Genomic DNA, 18560 nt, shown 5'->3' with positions numbered 1-18560 from the left:
TTCACACTAGCAGCCCTTATAAAGAGCTGTGGATTTTGCAGTCATCTGTGGAAGTTGTTGATGTTACAGCGTTAACCTGCTCTGCTTTGTCTTTAGCTCCCTCCATGCGTGCTGGCTAGGACTGATAGAACACACAGGCCGATGGCGCTCTGATAGCAGAGAGAACATGGAGCTGTTAGTGGTGTAGCTGGTCTGCAGGCCTGTCTCTTATTCCCTCCTCTATCAGCGGCCTTACTCCTCTGTATTTGGACCTTTCAGTATTTCTAGGAGGGTGTTTGGATTCAGCAGATGGTGAAACTCACATTAGACATTTTTCCTGTTATCAGTGTTTGACAGAAACGTGAATGATTAGAGGACTTTAAAAGGTGGAAGCAGAGAGCAGCGCTCCAGATAAAGAGATGAATGAGCTCTGTGTAAACGCCTCTTATCTGCTCAATGCATTTGAAATACAAAAGTAAAGCTGGATGTTTTAGCATGAATCTGGTCTTCTGTGGGAGTTCCCCTCCGTGCCGTCTCCTCTGTGATTGTCTGTGAAAATCTGAAGAGTGAGCAGAGAAACGTCCGTGTTTCTGACGTTCTGAGGTCGTGTAAACCTGGATGTTCTCCAGAGGAGAATGTGCTGACGGGTTGTTGTTGGAGGGAACGTTTGAGCACTCCTCTCTGTCTTCTGTGTGTTTCTCCCTAAAAACTCAAAGTGACAGCGGCCTGGGTCACATGATGGGACCGTGTAAACCCTCGGCCCCTCCTGCTGCTCTTTGTTCTCTTTCCTGTCGACTCGGCTCATAAAACGAAGCAAACAAACGTCTGGAGGGTCTTCAAACAGTCCTGTGGCACTGCAGCAGTACTCCGAGGCTCAAGGTGAGCGGTCTTCACATGGTTTTACAAATTTGGATCCAGGCAGGACTGGACTGGACTGGACTAACTGGACTTGATTTGGATTCTTTGAGAGGGTTGCCTCTCCTAAAGGCGTCCTCCTCTCTAACACGGACTAAATACTGAACCAGTGGTGTCCTGCTCAGAGCAAACTGAGCCCTAAATACGGGGCGTCCCAGCTGAGACAGTTGGCAGATGCTTTCTCAGACTTCCTCTGTCTCAGTTCATCTCAGCACCGCCTCAGCGTTTGGTTTGTTTACATCTGACTGCTGCAGGCAGAGCTCTCTGTGCTCTCATTGGTCAACGCTGCTGACATCACAGGACAAATCCTGGAGGTCAGAACATGCTAGACTTTCTGTCTGGAGGCTGTGAGGCGTCTCAGATGTCTTGATTGTTGGTACTGATGAGATGGAACGATGATTTCCAGGACTGACTGGTGCCTTAACCCTTAGACTGCTGGGTCAGACGATAGTCAGGCTTCTGGTCCAGTTAAAGGAGATGCTGGGAACAGTCTCTCCTGGGTTCTGGTCCAGTTAAAGGAGACGTTGGGAACAGTCTCTCCTGGGTTCTGGTCCAGTTAAAGGAGACGTTGGGAACAGTTTCTTCTGGGTTCTGGTCCAGTTAAAGGAGATGTTTGGAACAGTTTCTCCTGGGTTCTGGTCCAGTTAAAGGAGACGTTGGGAACAGTCTCTCCTGGGTTCTGGTCCAGTTAAAGGAGACGTTGGGAACAGTCTCTCCTGGGTTCTGGTCCAGTTAAAGGAGACGTTGGGAACAGTTTCTTCTGGGTTCTGGTCCAGTTAAAGGAGATGTTTGGAACAGTTTCTCCTGGGTTCTGGTCCAGTTAAAGGAGACGTTGGGAACAGTTTCTTCTGGGTTCTGGTCCAGTTAAAGGAGATGCTGGGAACAGTTTCTCCTGGGTTCTGGTCCAGTTAAAGGAGACGTTGGGAACAGTTTCTCCTGGGTTCTGGTCCAGGTAAAGGAGACGTTGGGAACAGTTCCTGTTGAGGCTGAAGTTTTTCAGTGCTGATTTTCCATGAAGATGATTAATTCTCTGTCTGTTCCGGGTAAAGCTCCATAAAACCTTGATCCTACATTTCCCACAATGCACCCAGCAGTGCCTTTAAAGCCTAAACCCCCAGTGCTCGGTGTTCGCCCCCATCCCTCCACACTTAACGCTGCCCTGCTGTTATTAATCAGCTAGAGTGAGCAGAGATAGCTGTGACAGGCCGGGGTCAGAGCGATCAGGTATCCCAGCGTCCACATGTTTCATCTTTACTCGCTCTTTCTGGATCAGTGTCGTCCAAAACATAGACAGGATGATTGTTTTAGCTGCTGTCAACACTTCTTTAGTTTAAAATCAGGAATCAGAACCATGAAAGTGAAAGATTGTGAAGCTTTAACAGCAGCATGTGATAATCTGATAATCCTGCAGAACATGGAGTCAACTAACAACTCACTGAAAACTCTGCCTGACAAATCTTCATTTTTCTGTTCTAACTCAGGATAGATTTAATAAACCAATGTCTACATCATTTAAAGACTCCAGCGTAGGGCTGGGCAATAATTCAGTATCATCTATAAATGTACGGAAGCCTGCAAGTGAGTTCAGGTGTTAGCTCGAGCTAATGGTTCACACCTGACATGCATCTTCATCAGGTCACATGACTCTCATCCCCTGAACTCAGTGGTCTCCTGAAGCTGCAGGGTTTCCGGTCTCTTCCTCTGCTCTGTCCTGAACCAGCACCACTCTCACTTTTAACCCTCCTCCACCCCAGCATGCTCCTGCAGGCTCTGACTGGAGGTTTAAGATGTTGTCTCATGTAGCGCTGAACCGTTCTGGAAAATATTCTGATCACGGTTTTTGTCCAAAATATTGTGATTGAGTTTTGTTACATAATTATTCTTTAAGTTTCTTTTATTCCTAAACAAGGGCTGAACAATTAAAAAAAATCACATTCTGATGATTTTGACTCGTATTGCCAATCAGATATAAATTGTTGCATTAAAGGTTTTTTGTCATTGTTATATTTAATAAGAAAAAGGTACAAAAATTTAGAGGGTCTGATTTTTTTGTTGACTATTCTAAAAGAAACTACACCTGGATGATTGCATATGTCCTGCAGAACATCTCTGCTGCACAAAAAAAGTTTAAACTGGTATTTTATCATGAATGTCAGCTCAAAGAAATGTTGCACCTTTAGCGATTCAGAAATTGCAGCAGGCCACACTGCGATTTAAACTCATTTTTGATCATCTGCCCAGCCCTCATCTCATCACTCCTTAAACTCTGCATGTAGAATAAATCTGAGAGGAGCGATGAAGTCAGAGATTATGCTGTACTGCTATAATAAAGGCCTTAATGAACTACAAATGTGAGATGACTGAAATCCTATTCTGGATTTTCAGCGTTTTCTGCTCTCCTCATGCTTTTCCTGGTTGAGTTCTAGTTGGAAACTCCTCGTTAGAATTAAAAACCTTCAGATCATGTGCGTTCTCCCTCTCTAAGCATGAATGAACACGTTTGCACGACTGCATTTGAGCGTGCATGCAGTGATGAGCCGGGTTCATCCTCAGAATACGCAGACTTTTTTCTGGGCAGCGTGCTCAGTAACTCTGCTGATCATTACTGCATTTTAAATGTTTCTTTATCCTCACAAAAGCAGCTCCAGTGACTGATAGACTAACCGTCAGTGTCTGGTTTTTCTCTCTTCTCTTTGCATGCGTGTTGTTGGCAGAAAAGAAAACCTTTGAAAGCTGCAAATTAGACGTGCTCTTAGAAAATCTGAGATTTTATTTTAGGCCGTGTCACCCATCCCTAACTCCAACAGAAGTCCTTCCCACACTGTATTTAGTACTTTTTTTTATCATGTTTAATCACCTGCATACTTCCTGTCTGATTCATGCAGAAACACTGGCAGTGTTTCCCTTCAGCTCCCAGTTCAAACTGGTTCATTTATTGGTTTAGATTTCTGAAAGTAGCGTTCAAAAGCCTGCAGTCTGTCTGAACTGTTCAGCATTCATCTAGACCATGGCTGGAAGTGTCCATGAAATCTCCTTGAACAGATGAAGTTTTCTTATAAGATCTGACAACATACGTTTGATAATGAATGTTATTGTCTCATTTTTAACTACGTGGTGAGAAGCATTAGAGCATTGAACACTCTGACGTCTTTCCAGCGTCCTGTCTGCAGCTGATTTCTGCACGTGTAAACATTCAGTATGTTTCTGGTGAAAACTCACGCTCACTCTTTAACCTGTGGGATAAAACACTTCATTCAGCTCCCAATACTGGGTAATTTCTTGGTTTCAACAAACATAGCATGCAGATGCCTCCACACTGTTTAAATTGTACTAAACATTTCCATTTAGAGGTTTGACAGGAGTTTGCACGTGCTGTTTGATGGATTTTGTTCCTCCTGTCTGAGTCTCTAATGAAACTGATGCAGTATTATTCATGTTCTGGCACTGTTTGATTTTATTATTGTAGTAGAAGGGATTTCACCATTAAGAACATATGGGGTTGGTTTGGCCATGAGAAGAGGTTTGGCCCAACAGGGTCAGACTTTAACCATAATAAGAACCTCATTTTCACCAGAAATGAACCGTGAGGTAAAACAAAAACTCAGCGCTGCTGATAAATGATTTTGTTCAAAACATGAAATTAAAAATCAAAATAACATTTTTAAAAGCATTTATGTGAGATAGAAAGTTGATGCATGAGTTTTAACGCTCATAATATGAGATAAATATCGAAATCATGAGTTTAGAGGGTCAGATATCAGATAAACTCAAAATCACATGCCTTAAAATTTAAAATCAGGAGTTTAAAAGATTAAAATATGACTTAAAATTTAAAATTGTGAATCTAAGAGGTTTTAAAGATCAAAATGTAAGATTAAAAAGTCAAACTTATAAGTTTAAAAGTTCAAACATAAATTTAAAGTCAAAATAATGTTTTTAAAAGAGATAAAAAGATAAAAAAGTTGATAGCATGATTTTTAACGGTCAAAATATGAGATAAATTCCAAAATCATTAGTTTAAAAGGTCAGATATCAGATAGATTCGAAATCACATGCCTTAAAATTTAAAATCAGGAGTTTTAAAGGTTGAAATATTAGATAAATTCCAAAATCATGAGTTTAAAATGTGTCTTAAAATTAGAAATTGTGAATCTAAAAAGGTCAAACTAAGCTGAAATTCAAAATCATAAGGTTTTTAAGGTCGAAATATGAGATTCATTTCAAAAACATGAGTTTTACAGGTCAGATATCAGATAAATTCAAAATCGCATGCATTAAAATCCAAAATCACAGGTTTTTAAAGGTGGAAATATGAGATAAATTTCATAATAATGAGTTTAAAAGTTTAAAGCATGACTTAAAATGTCCAGTTTTAAATCTAAAAGGTCAAAGTATAAGAAAAGAGTAAAAATTATGAGACGTAAAGATCAAAATTCAAAATAGAAAGTGAATTCTGGGACTTTAAGTCATAATTATGAGATGCAAAATTGAAAATGTCAAATGAAAACAATTTTCACACTGGAGGAAATCTGCAGACCCCATTCTGGTTGGTCAGTTATAATAAAAATATAATCTGATCTGGTGGGCCAGGTATGACTGTACCGCGGGCCAGATTTGGCCCCCGGGCCTTGAGTTTGACACCCCTGATAGAGCCTCTGCCACACAGATCGCTGTGTGTGTGCAGGTGTGCTGCTTCTGTGTGTCTGTGTGGATCTTTGGCTGTGAGCGGGAGTCTCAGACCGGCCCCCTTTAGCTCAAAAGCTTTCACTAAAGTTATTTAAATATAGCTCAGTTATGTTGATGTTTATTAGGCTATTAATAGAAGCATTAAAAGCCACTCTGAGCATTCAGGTGGAGATATTCTGGAACCAATGAAAGCATGTGTAATCGTTCACCCTGTAGGACAGCAGCTAGCCTGGGCCGTGTGTGTTTCTGACACTGAGCTCTGTACGGAGGCCTGCTGCTGCTGCTGACTCTAACATCCTCATGTCTTCAGTGAAGTAAACAATGGCTACATTGTGCATTTTCTTGTCTCAGTGATGGTTTAGATGCAGACCATCGTTCAGCCCTAGTGCTGATAGTACGGATCATTTCTGCAGCCTTTCTCTTCCTGCTGCAGATTTATTACAGATGAGGGTCTGGGCCGTTCCCTCAGACAAAGACTCGTGTTGTGTTTTCCACTCGTGCTTCATTCATTCAGTCCTGATGTTAAAAAGACAACGTGAGGAAGTCCAACAGTTAGATCCCACTGTGTTGGCGAGCTGTTTTGGCTGCAGACTGGAGATGATGTGCAGGACGTGGTCCCACTGAGTGCACACAAATCCAGCATCTGCATCCAATGCAGGAATCTTCAGAGCAATAATCCCTCTGTCTGCCTGCATCTACGTCTGGATTAAACTCCAATCTACGGAGGGAAGTGTGGCTCCTGAGAGGAATGCTGTTTGGTTTTGTTCACTGAAGTCCTCAGCACCACCAATTTCCTCCTGCAGCCACATCTGTGGAGCACATGCTCGTATCGGGGGGACGCAGAGCGGACGCCGAGCCCGGTGGAGCTAATAACAGAGCTATACGTCGTGTCTGCTGCTCGCATACGCCTGATCCTGATTAACTCGCAGGGAGAGCGGAGCCAATCACACGGAGCGGCCGGAGTATCCATTACACACAGTACTCATAAAAAGCCAAACGTATGCAACGTGTATCGGAGAAAAAACAGGAGAGAAAAGGACAAGAGTTTCCATCTTTGTTCCTCCACTGCTGTTACAGAACAGAATCCAAAAGATCCTCATCAAATCAGACCAAAATTATACCTCGGCTCATTCATGCCTGTCATATTCTGCTGCTTCTGCGTTATGTGTCTGTTTTTCTGTTGATGGAAAAGCCTCATGGTCCTAAACCAACAAACACCACGCTCTCTGCTAGAGAAAGAAAGAAACCTTCAGAAACAGAGGGAATGTTCTGCAGAGAGCACCAGGAAGCTTCAGAACAGCGGGATCCAAACCTTTCTCTGGGGCCACGACAGAAAAATATCAGGCTGCAGGGGCCACTCTGAGGCTTCACAGCTTTACATTCATGACTGACAAAGATACCAGCCAATCAGCATTGAGGATTGTGGGGCGGCCCATATTTACAGCTGATAGAGTCTGGTAATCACAGCCACTGTAGGCCAGTGTTTGCAGCTGATGTAGACTGATACAGGTTCATATAACAGCTGATGTCTCTGAAATTTTACTGCTGAAAAGACTGACGACCACATTAGCAATATTACTCCAATGAAAGCCCACATTTACAGCTGAAATACTGCTGCTGAACTAGTGCTGGGCGATTAATCGCAAATTAGATTAAAAGGCAATATGGCATGCTGCAATTTTCAAATCTCAGACAGTGCAATATTTCTTTAACCTGAAAAGTGTCAAAATACCCGTTTGATACAATCTTTTTTCTTTTTTTAATGCTTCATATCAGTGTTACTCAACCCTGCTCAACCAAAGAGCCAAATAGTTGAAAAATACCTTTGCAAGAGCCACAATCTATGTGGTGAAAAGTGGCAAAAACAGCTGAAGTAGCATTAACAATGAGTTAAAGGTGGCAAAAATGATCAAAATCAAGAAAAATGGGCAAAATGGGGTGAAAATGGGGAGGAAAGGTGGAAAAGGGTAGAAGGGGTCAGAAAGTAGCAAAAAATGGTGAGAAGTGCCAAAAAAAAACAAGTTAAAGTTGGCATAAACTGGTCCAAAAGTGGCAAAATTGTAGCAAAAATGAGTGAAAAGTGACTGAAGTGGGCAAAAAACAGTCAAGAGTGGCAAAAATAGGCAGAAAATAGGAAACAAGTGGTAATTAGTGGCATAAGGTAGATGGAATGGGTGAAAAGTGTCAAAAATGGTGAAAAGTGCAAAAAACTTTCCCTTTTTTAAGGTTTTCTGGGGAATAATATTAATGATTAATGCATAAAAGTCACACGTTGAGTATCACTACTTTATACATTATTCAAACCTTCAAGTATCTTTTTTATTTCATGTTATTTTTTTCAAAAATCTTTTTTCTTGCTCATGCATTTATTTTTCTTCATCAAAATGAGAAGAATATGAGAAATGATCATCCCCTTCAATAAAGCATTGATATCATATTTGCTCCATGAGCCAAAATCACAGAAAGATATTTTTTTCTAAATTTAGCCCTGGTATAACTTATCTCTTATTGAACTTGTTGTAATATAGAATGATTTCTTGCTGATGTTTGTTGAACAACAGAAAAAATTAGGAATCTAAATAATCGCATTTTAAATCGCAATATTGCAGAAAAAATTGCAATTAGATTGTTTTTGCAAATCGTTCAGCCCTATACTGAACTTTATGATCTAACATCTGCATCTACAACCATCCTGCCCATGAACCTGTGCTTCCCCAGTTTATTCTCTTTGTATGCTGCATAAATATGTATTCTACATTCATACATTATCATTAAAGCTGACATATTTGACCCTTTAAGACGAGTTTATATTGGTCTCAGAGGTCCTAAAACATGCCTGTGAAGTTTGTTTCTGTAAAAACACTCCAGTACTGATGTCTGCATGTCTAAAACTCCTCTGTTTCAGCCCTGATCAGAACCAGCTGTTTCTGTGTTTGTGGCTTTAAATGTTAATGAGCTGTTTGATTCCGCCCCTGATCACACCCCTCTCAGGAAATGGATGTGGCTCTCCTGATCCTCCTCTCAGCTGGCAGCTGAGGGCAAACAGGGAGGGCCAGCCAAACCTGGGGGCGGGGCTACATCCCCACATGACATCATGAGGGTAAAATCTGTGAACGGCTTGTTTCAGTACACATTTTCTGAAAGGTGGGGGGGGGGTTCTGATCCTTGGGGGGATCGTGGACAGGCCAGGGTCACATATTTTTTATTAGAAAAGTCTAAGAAATTGGATTTTGCATGATCTGTCCCCCTGAAAAACACAAGAACACATTGCATTTTTACTTTATTTTCTGTATATTTTCTATGACATTATCACAGAAACTCCTAAAACTCTTAAATGACAGAAAATCAGTGAAGTAGTTTAACTGTGAAGAAACTAACGATGATGAGCCATGTGCAGAGGTCTGCTTTCTTTATTCGTCTTCTGAATGTTTCTCAGTGACTCAAAGATTTTTCTTTTTACTTCTGCAAATAAAGTTTGATTTCTCCTAATCTGAGGATGCTGATGTCCCCCAGCTGCAGATATTCAGGAAAGAACAAGCTGTACGTGTTAGTGATGTTTGCAGGCAGCTCTAAAACAAAACATCTGATTCAGACTTCAGTGCCAGACTCTGACGTGAATTCAGCGACCCAGAGAAACGTCTGAGTGTTTCTGTGCCTCAGCCATTGATCAAGCAGCGTCTCGGTTCCTCGCCCTCATTTAATGTGACATTTAGTCGCTCAAGTATGTGACAGAGCCGAGCTGTGGGCCGCAATCTGGACACCAGGAGCTTTAAACCACGGCTGCTCATGGAGGAGGAGTCTGTGGAGGACCGTGGTGTTCCAGTTTAACCTACGTGTCCTCTGGTCTAAGTGGGCGTGTCCTCTCTACTTAGTTTGGCTCTAGCCTAAGTGGGCGTGTCCTCTCTATGTTGTTTGGCTCTGGTCTAAGTGGGCGTGTCCTCTCTATGTTGTTTGGCTCTGGTCTAAGTGGGCGTGTCCTCTCTATGTTGTTAGGCTCTGGTCTAAGTGGGCGTGTCCTCTCTATGTTGTTTGGCTCTGGTCTAAGTGGGCGTGTCCTCTCTATGTTGTTTGGCTCTGGTCTAAGTGGGCGTGTCCTCTCTATGTTTTTAGGCTCTGGTCTAAGTGGGCGTGTCCTCTCTATGTTGTTAGGCTCTGGTCTAAGTGGGCGTGTCCTCTCTATGTTGTTTGGCTCTGGTCTAAGTGGGTGTGTCCTCTCTATGTTGTTAGGCTCTGGTCTAAGTGGGCGTGTCCTCTCTATGTTGTTAGGCTCTGGTCTAAGTGGGCGTGTCCTCTCTATGTTGTTTGGCTCTGGTCTAAGTGGGCGTGTCCTCTCTATGTTTTTAGGCTCTGGTCTAAGTGGGCGTGTCCTCTCTATGTTGTTAGGCTCTGGTCTAAGTGGGCGTGTCCTCTCTATGTTGTTAGGCTCTGGTCTAAGTGGGCGTGTCCTCTCTATGTTGTTAGGCTCTGGTCTAAGTGGGCGTGTCCTCTCTATGTTGTTAGGCTCTGGTCTAAGTGGGCGTGTCCTCTCTATGTTTTTAGGCTCTGGTCTAAGTGGGCGTGTCCTCTCTATGTTGTTTGGCTCTGGTCTAAGTGGGCGTGTCCTCTCTGTGTCTCTGCAGCAGATCCCGGACTGTCGGTGGATTCAGACGCCATCACTGAAGCTCAGAGTGGATCTGCTCCTACAGCTGAAGGTAAGACAAACATAAAGAATGTTCTAGTGTGTTTCTGAGCTGCTGTCAGTCAAACAGTTCAGTTTTAAAAAGTCTCTGAATGAATTCCTTTGGCATGAGAGATATTTCACACCATCTGGGTAACACCCCATAAATAGGAAGAACAAAACCTTTCAAAATAAAAGCTGAAGGATGAACGCTCTGTCACATTCATTACGGCCAATCAGAGCAACTTAACCACTGACATAGTAGGCATGTACGTGGACAAGTAAACTACAGAACATGTCAGTGTTAGTGGGTAAATTAAACTCAGGATGAGCAGAAACATTTTTACAACCATGTAAAGCTTTCAGTGGTTCTTTGCTTGGCGTGGTTCTGATCAAACTGCTGCTAAAGCTGCAACCACACAGTTCTCTTCACTGGCCGCCATTGTTGACAGGTTTGCAGCCACTTCAGCTACACCAACTAAAATATTTACAGCCATTAAAGACATATTTTTACTGCGAATATAGACCAAATCTACTGCTGATATATAATGATATATAGCACTGTATAGGCTGATATTATCAGCCTTTATAGGCTGATATTTACAGCTGATATAGGCTGATATTTACAGCTGATATAGGCTGATATTTACAGCTGATATAGGCTGATATTTACAGCTGATATAGGCTGATATTTACAGCTGATATAGACTGATATTTACAGCTGATATAGACTGATATTTACAGCTGATATAGGCTGATATTTACAGCTGATATAGACTGATATTTACAGCTGATATAGACTGATATTTATAGCTGATATAGACTGATATTTACAGCTGATATAGACTGATATTTACAGCTGATATAGACTGATATTTACAGCTGATATAGACTGATATTTACAGCTGATATAGGCAGATATTTACAGCTGATATAGACTGATATTTACAGCTGATATAGACTGATATTTACAGCTGATATAGGCTGATATTTACAGCTGATATAGACTGATATTTACAGCTGGTATAGACTGATATTTATAGCTGATATAGACTGATATTTACAGCTGATATAGACTGATATTTACAGCTGGTATAGACTGATATTTATAGCTGATATAGACTGATATTTACAGCTGATATAGACTGATATTTACAGCTGGTATAGACTGATATTTACAGCTGATATAGACTGATATTTACAGCTGGTATAGACTGATATTTATAGCTGATATAGACTGATATTTACAGCTGATATAGACTGATATACATAGCTGATATAGACTGATATTCATAGCTGATATAGACTGATATTCATAGCTGATATAGACTGATATTCATAGCTGATATAGACTGATATTGATAGCTGATATAGACTGATATTTACAGCTGATATAGACTGATATTCATAGCTGATATAGACTGATATTCATAGCTGATATAGACTGATATTCATAGCTGATATAGACTGATATTTATAGCTGATATAGACTGATATTCATAGCTGATATAGACTGATATTTACAGCTGATATAGACTGATATTCATAGCTGATATAGACTGATATTTACAGCTGATATAGACTGATATTCATAGCTGATATAGACTGATATTCATAGCTGATATAGACTGATATTCATAGCTGATATAGACTGATATTCATAGCTGATATAGACTGATATTCATAGCTGATATAGACTGATATTCATAGCTGATATAGACTGATATTCATAGCTGATATAGACTGATATTCATAGCTGATATAGACTGATATTCATAGCTGGTATAGACTGATATTTACAGCTGATATAGGCAGATATTTTCCGCTATTAAAGGCTTATATCTACAGCTATAGGCCCATATTTTATTTTAAGCCTTTGTAGGGCAATATTTGGGGAGGATATAGGCCCCATTCTCAGCCACTACAACCAGTATTTGCTCATAATCACAGTTGATATAGGCCAACATTTACAGCCAGTTTGTAACTTTTTCTGCATATATGTGATATCACTAATACGACTGGATCGTACCCTTCCTTGGCCCTGTTTCAGTCGTTGATGTGTGTTGAGTGATTTTGATGGTTTCTCTGGTGTAGCAGTAAAAAAATCACAACCCTTCAGTGACTTTGTCCCAGAGTGTTTTTAGGACCACGTCTCTTCGTTCCAGACCTCCTGGGTCAGGTTTTGGGTTTGTCGATGGGTTTTCCTCCTGGATTTTCAGGATGTGGCATCAGGGTGGGTGTTCAGTGTTCCGTGTGGCCTCCTGCCATCGATCAGGTTCTAATTGAAGGAGAGCTTAATTACAGCAGCGTCTGTTTAATATCAGCGTACAGTAAGGGGAAAGCCCAGTCTGAGGAGTGAGGGTTAAAGCTGCAGCAGTAATCGTTTTCATGAACATTTAGGACTCATTCTGTGATATGAAACAGAATCTCTGCTCAGCTCTGTGTGGGATTTCTCTTTCTTTGTCATTATTGTTGTTTTAGGAGCGCTGTGACCTGATTTAGAGGGGAATGTTGTAAAGGTCATCACAGCGGTCACGTCCTGTGATTCAGCCTCGTGTTCATTGGTCATTATGGGAATATTGTTGATAATTAGTGTCTAATCTCTGACCTCGTCACTCTCCAAACCCAGGTCTTTGGCTCAGAACAGCAGGGACTTGTCAAACATTATCTGCAGAATAATTTCACATTGACTGCTAGAATAAATTTAAATGCACATACAAGGAGCCTTATCATTCACTCACCAAAGGAAGGGAAGACTTTCCTCCCTGAAGACGCCGTTTTCTGGTATGTTCAGTGGAAGCGCGTGCCCAGAAACAATCAAACCCCCCAGATTAATTTTTCCTGTGAAGAGTTCAGTCTTGGCAAGGCTTCATTTAGAATCTCTGAGGTTTTATTCATCGGATAACGCCAGTTTAAGTTTGACGTCCACATTAAATGGCTTTTCAGGAAGATGCTTTATGAGCACCAAATATGTGAAAGGCCTCAGAATTCAACATGTTTTTAACTCAGGGACAAAGAGAAGATCCATGGTTGTTTAAATGCATCAGAAATAGGTTTGTCTTCTCCTAAATGTTTGACATTCTGGAGGATTTAGAGAGAAAAGTGAGTTTAAGCTGAGAGCTGGAGTGTTTAACACTCAGAGAGGCTTCCACTTTAATGGAATGTAAATCCTGCCACTAGGGGGCTCTCAATCAAAAAGTAGCAAATGATAAGTAGAGGCCACTTTTAACAGCTTTTCTCCATCAAAATGTGAATCCAGAACATTGGTTCACTTCTTAGTTAATGCACCTGATGGAGAGACGGGGGTTTGAATAGCTCAGGTGATAAAACCGGCAGCCAATGTTCATCTTATTTGTTTGTTTAAATATAAAGGGACAGTGTTCAATGACACGCCAGATGGATTTGTTTCACATCCATCTGGAAAACCTTCAATACTAAGAGTTTGGGAAAGGGCAGAGGCTTTGAAAGAAACTCGGAGTGTGATTGGATGATGTCTGTCACATCTTTATGGGCCAATCAGAGCAAAGAAGCACGTGATGTGACCGAGGTGCACGTACACAACTACCAAGGAATAACACGAACCATGGCGACTGTAGACATGTCAGTACTCCACTTTGGTGGTTTTTGAAAAGAAAACAACTCACTGCTGTTCTTTGTTCTACGTTTTACCAAGAAATGTCGTCAAGTTCTCATCAAACTGGCGCTTTAGCAGCATCCACGCTAATGTCTTCCACCATAACTACACCGGCCTCTTGTTGCTGCTTGCTTACGTCACGACTGTGCCACTCCTGAAAGTACTGCCCCCCGTCGCTGATTGTTCCTGTCACTTTCTAACCGGGCCAAAACGGTTCAGACGGGAGCTTTGAGAGATGGATTCACCAGTGAGAAACAAGGAAACAGGCGTATCCATCTGCTTTGCAAGGTTAACCCCACATGGAACTGATTGCAAACTTAAAACTCCCACGTAGTAACAACAAACACCTGACAGGACAAGGAGCAGAAAATAGATTTCAAAGATATGAATGAGATACAGCAACAGAGCGGCAGCCTCTAGTAGTAGTCACAGCTGGCTCTGCACAGATTTTAGACAGGTAGAAGTGGGGCTGACTCTCAGTCTGGTTCTACATTGTTTGCAGCTCAGCGACAGCTGACCAGCTGCTCCACACTGGTCAGATAGATTTCTGACATTTCTGATCTCATGACTGCAAAATCACCAACTCTGGGGCTCTTTGTAAATTATCAGACAGTTTCTTAAATCTCTATTTCTTCTCTGACTATCATAAAGGAAATAAACAAGCAGGAAAACAGTCTGCAGACCGCAGCAGACACAGATATTTATTCTGCTGCTGGTGTGGGTTGATAACTGAAACATGTAAACCAGACTGTAGGTAACGCTGTAATGCAGTCTGATATATGTTTAAGAATACAGGTGTGCTAATATCACAGAGCTGCAGATTGTTGCTTGTGGCTGAATTATCACAGCCAGGTTAGAGGAAGGACAAACCATGACGAAGAACAGAGAGGGAGAGAATATGTCTCCGTATTTCATTGGGCAAAGATCAGCTGTCTCCTGAGGGCGAGGCAGAGCCCTGCAGGGTCCAGGTTCCAGGCTGAGCTGGCTGCAGAGCTCCTTCTGTGTCGGGGTCGTCTCTGACGTTGTTAGAGCCAAACGTAGATGTGTTAAACATAAAACATGAAGTCTTGAGTGTGTGTTTCCTCTCAGATCTTGAGTTCAGTCTTCTGGTTGTTTCATCTCAGAAATAAAGAGTTGAATGAGGAGAATGTTCTCTAATAAAGCTGTTTTAGCGGTAACAGAACTATTTCAGCTGTCATTAACTCTGTTTTTGAGTCATTTGTCAGACAAACGGGCCGGTTGTCCGAGTGGACCTGGTTTTGGACTTGGTCCAGAGCCCCAGCTTGGAGAGAAAGCTGCTTTTCATTACCTCTATCTCTGGGGAGAAAGGACTAATCAATCAAGCACTTCAGCCTTGATATTTGAGACACCCCAGCCTCCATAAGAGTCCGCTCTCAGCCACAATGTAGCCGGGCTTCAAACCTGCAGCGATGAAGGCTGAGTCACCCGCTGGACGGCTGAAAGTGGGCCAGCCTGCATGCAGGCACGCCGCCTTTATCTCTGCAGGAGTGCATTTCACTGTGTGAGCGGATCCTGGTGATAAAAGTGTTTGAAGTGTTGATTCACTCTTATGCAGCCAGAATTGGACAACAAGCACGGATCGCTGTAATCCTCATAGGAGCCAAAACATTCAGGTCTGGACCGGACTTTCCCCCATGATTAAGGCTCAGGCGGGCTCAGCTCTGCAGCCACGGAGAGAAATGATTGTAAGGTCAATGCAGACTGTGATTCTATTATCATCATACTCTGCTGAGACATGCATCAGTCTGGATGCAGAAGTTATGAAGTACACATCGGTATGATGCAGCAGCGTGATGTTTGAAATAATAATAATAATAATGCAAGTAAATTTAATTTAACCACAGTAAAAGTATTGCTCATAAATGGGGAAACTGTGGTTCAGAAATACATTAAATGCATGGATATTTGTAAAAATGGTGTAAAATGTGTTGTTGGCTAGCCGGTTAAGGGGGGCCCTGTGTTCGATTCTTCCTCACTACGCCCCTGCAGACTGTCACCTTCCCTGCTCCTCTCTCAGCTCTGATTGGTTCAGCCTCTCTGACATAAGAGTGCATCTCTAGTATTGCTGCCTCTGTATCCGAGTACAATCACATCCTGGTATGGTGAGGTTGATGGAAATCCCCAGACCCAGTACTTCCAGCTGCCCCTGCAATGATTCCTTCACAAACACTGCAGCATTAAAAACATAATTTCATTTCTCTCTGTTTCTCTGAGGCTGAGTCTGTGACAGAGGAGTGAGCGTGCTCAGTTAGACGTCTGGTTCCCCGTCAGAGTTTCCGTCCTGTGTATCCAGGGATGGGTCCAGGTCTGAGCTGATATATAATCCCTCCAGAGAGTCTCCTGTAAACTATCCTCAGACCCTCACCCTCAGAGACGTCCCAATAACATGCATGAACCGCCTTAAATCACTATTCTCCATGCAGCTGCTCTGCTTCCAGCTCATTCTTCATGTTTCACGCCTGTGGAGGAAATGTAGACTGGTGAAAGGAAAGCCTCACCTCCAAGCTCGTCTCCTTCATCACGGTGACGCTTGCTTAGGTGATGTTGTACCAGCACATCCGTCACTCTCACAGCCCGTTTAACTCTCACCTGTGAACAACACCCCGAGGTATTTGAAGTCCTTTCCTTGAGGCGGAGACTGGTTTCCCCCCGATGGAGCAATCCTGTTGTTTTTCTGCAGAGAAGCATGACCTCAGACTGGGAGCGCTGCTTCATACTTGGCTGCAAACCACCAACATGTCTGCTGGAGGTCCAAGGTTAAGAAACCAAGAGCATCACATCATCTGGAGAGATTAGAGATGAAATACTGAGCTCTGCAACATCAGAGACTCCCACTACTCCTCAGAGATGAAGCTGTTATGTAGGTTAGAGCAGGGGTTCTCAACCTTGGGGAGACACTGGGAGGGGGTCGCAAGATGCACTAAAAAAAATAAGAATGTTTTTTAAAAGGCACTGTTGCCACTTTACACCAATTTTGTCATTTTTTTAACCCATTTTCATCATTTTTTCCCCACAACTTTAGCACATTTTTACCATCTAACACATATTTTTGTCAGTTTTAAACTCTTTCCACCACTTTTTTCTGCCTGTTTTTGCCATTTCCAAACCAATTCTTGCCACATGAGCTTAATGTTGCCTCTGTTGACCCATTATTGCTACTATTAACCCTTTAAACCACTTTTTACACCCAGTTTTTCCCATTTTAACCCTATTTCACCATTTCACCCAACCCCAAGGATGAGAACCCCTGGTCTAGGGATGGGGAACAGCTCTGTGGATCCCCGTTGGTCATCTGTGTTTATCTCCTGTCCTGTAATCACTCCTGTAAGAACCGTTAAAGCCGTCTGATGTCCCCGCCCTCACACGCTGATCCAGTCACTCTGAGATCTGCAGAAGAGCGAGGGCTGAAGAGGTTATAATTAAAGAGCAGCGTGGTGACATCACTGGCCGCTCTGTGGAGAGATCTGCGGCAGCGGCGGCGGAGAGGAGGGGAATCTGGGCACACGGATCTGTGTTTCCATTCATAAACTTAAAGTGCAGATGAGACAGAGACGTCTGAGTGTTTATCAATGTCTCTGCTTCTATGTCCTTATACAGTCATCTGCCTCACTAAAAGGTCCTAACAGAGTCAGACATTCCTGCTGCAGCTCTGAGGTGGAAACGCTCCCATCAGCACGTTTCCTCTGACTCAGTCCCCATCCTTGCCGTTCTATTATTCCTCAGCAGAGCCCAGAAAGTCTCCCTGAAAAGTCAACACCAGCAATCCTCTTATTTAGTTTGGCTAATTGCATCGTTGTTGGACGTCTCCTGGGACCCGTTTAAGGAAAGTTGAAGTATTCACCAGTGAGTTTAATTGAAACTTCAGGACCGGGGAACATTCAGCGCCCCCGTCACTCTGCAGAGAGGAAAAACAGAGACGGAGTCATTTTTCATTTCTTATTCTCTGGTGGCTCGCTAACGTTTTCTGCCTTTGTCCTTGTTTACCTTTGTTTTTTTCTTTCTCTTTCCATTACTGAAGGCCGTTTATCCAGCTTTATTTCATCTGCTGTCAGCCTCGCTCTCGTCCTGCAGGAATGGAGCATGTAATCAACTCTTAGAGGGGGCCGGGAGACGGTGGGGGGGGTCTGTAGTTTTTAAATCATCTCTAAGGAGGTCCAAACCTACTATACTTTGGTACATCTCCTTCATTTTACATTTAGAGGAATGAATCCAGAAACTACAGCTGCACACAAAATCAAGGTCTGATGACATTTACATCTTTCTGTTATGATGGTCACTGTGTCCGATAAAGTGATCAGAGAAATTCATGACATACTACACCTGACCGATCAATGGGGATGATAAGGCTGGGTACTTCATCACAGTTTAGATTCAATCACAGAGTGCAGAATTTATTTAAAGGTCACATGTTTGACCCTTTAAGACAACTTTATATCGGTCTCAGAGGTCCTAAAACATGCTTGTGAAGTTTTTTTCTGCAAAAACACTCCAGTATTGATGTCTGCATGTCTAAAACCCCACTGTTTCAGCCCTGCGCAGAACCAGCTGTTTCTGTGTCTGTGGCTTTAAATGTTAATGAGCTGTCTGACTCCACCCCTGACTCCACCCTTCTCAGGAAATGGATATGGCTCTCCTGATCTTCCTCTTAGCTGGCAGCTGAGAGGAGGA

The 18560-nt window shown here is 42.4% G+C and overlaps 1 protein-coding gene across 2 annotated transcripts in view; it reads left to right on the top strand.

Annotated features, from left to right (window-relative positions):
* Positions 1-18560, top strand: part of ror2 (receptor tyrosine kinase-like orphan receptor 2) — an 80878-nt gene that overhangs the window by 30550 nt on the left and 31768 nt on the right. The window contains exon 2 of one of the 2 annotated variants that reach the window (XM_041811389.1): positions 10203-10271. In XM_041811389.1, coding sequence (XP_041667323.1) covers positions 10203-10271 — 69 coding nt within the window. Of the gene's footprint in view, positions 1-10199; positions 10272-18560 lie in introns of both variants that reach the window. The other variant, XM_041811388.1, reaches the window with a different exon arrangement.

Source organism: Cheilinus undulatus, linkage group 17 (assembly GCF_018320785.1).
Source record: "Cheilinus undulatus linkage group 17, ASM1832078v1, whole genome shotgun sequence".
Taxonomy (NCBI): Eukaryota; Metazoa; Chordata; class Actinopteri; order Labriformes; family Labridae; genus Cheilinus; species Cheilinus undulatus.
Note: the sequence above shows the minus strand (reverse complement) of the source record. Positions and strands in the feature narration are given on the sequence as shown.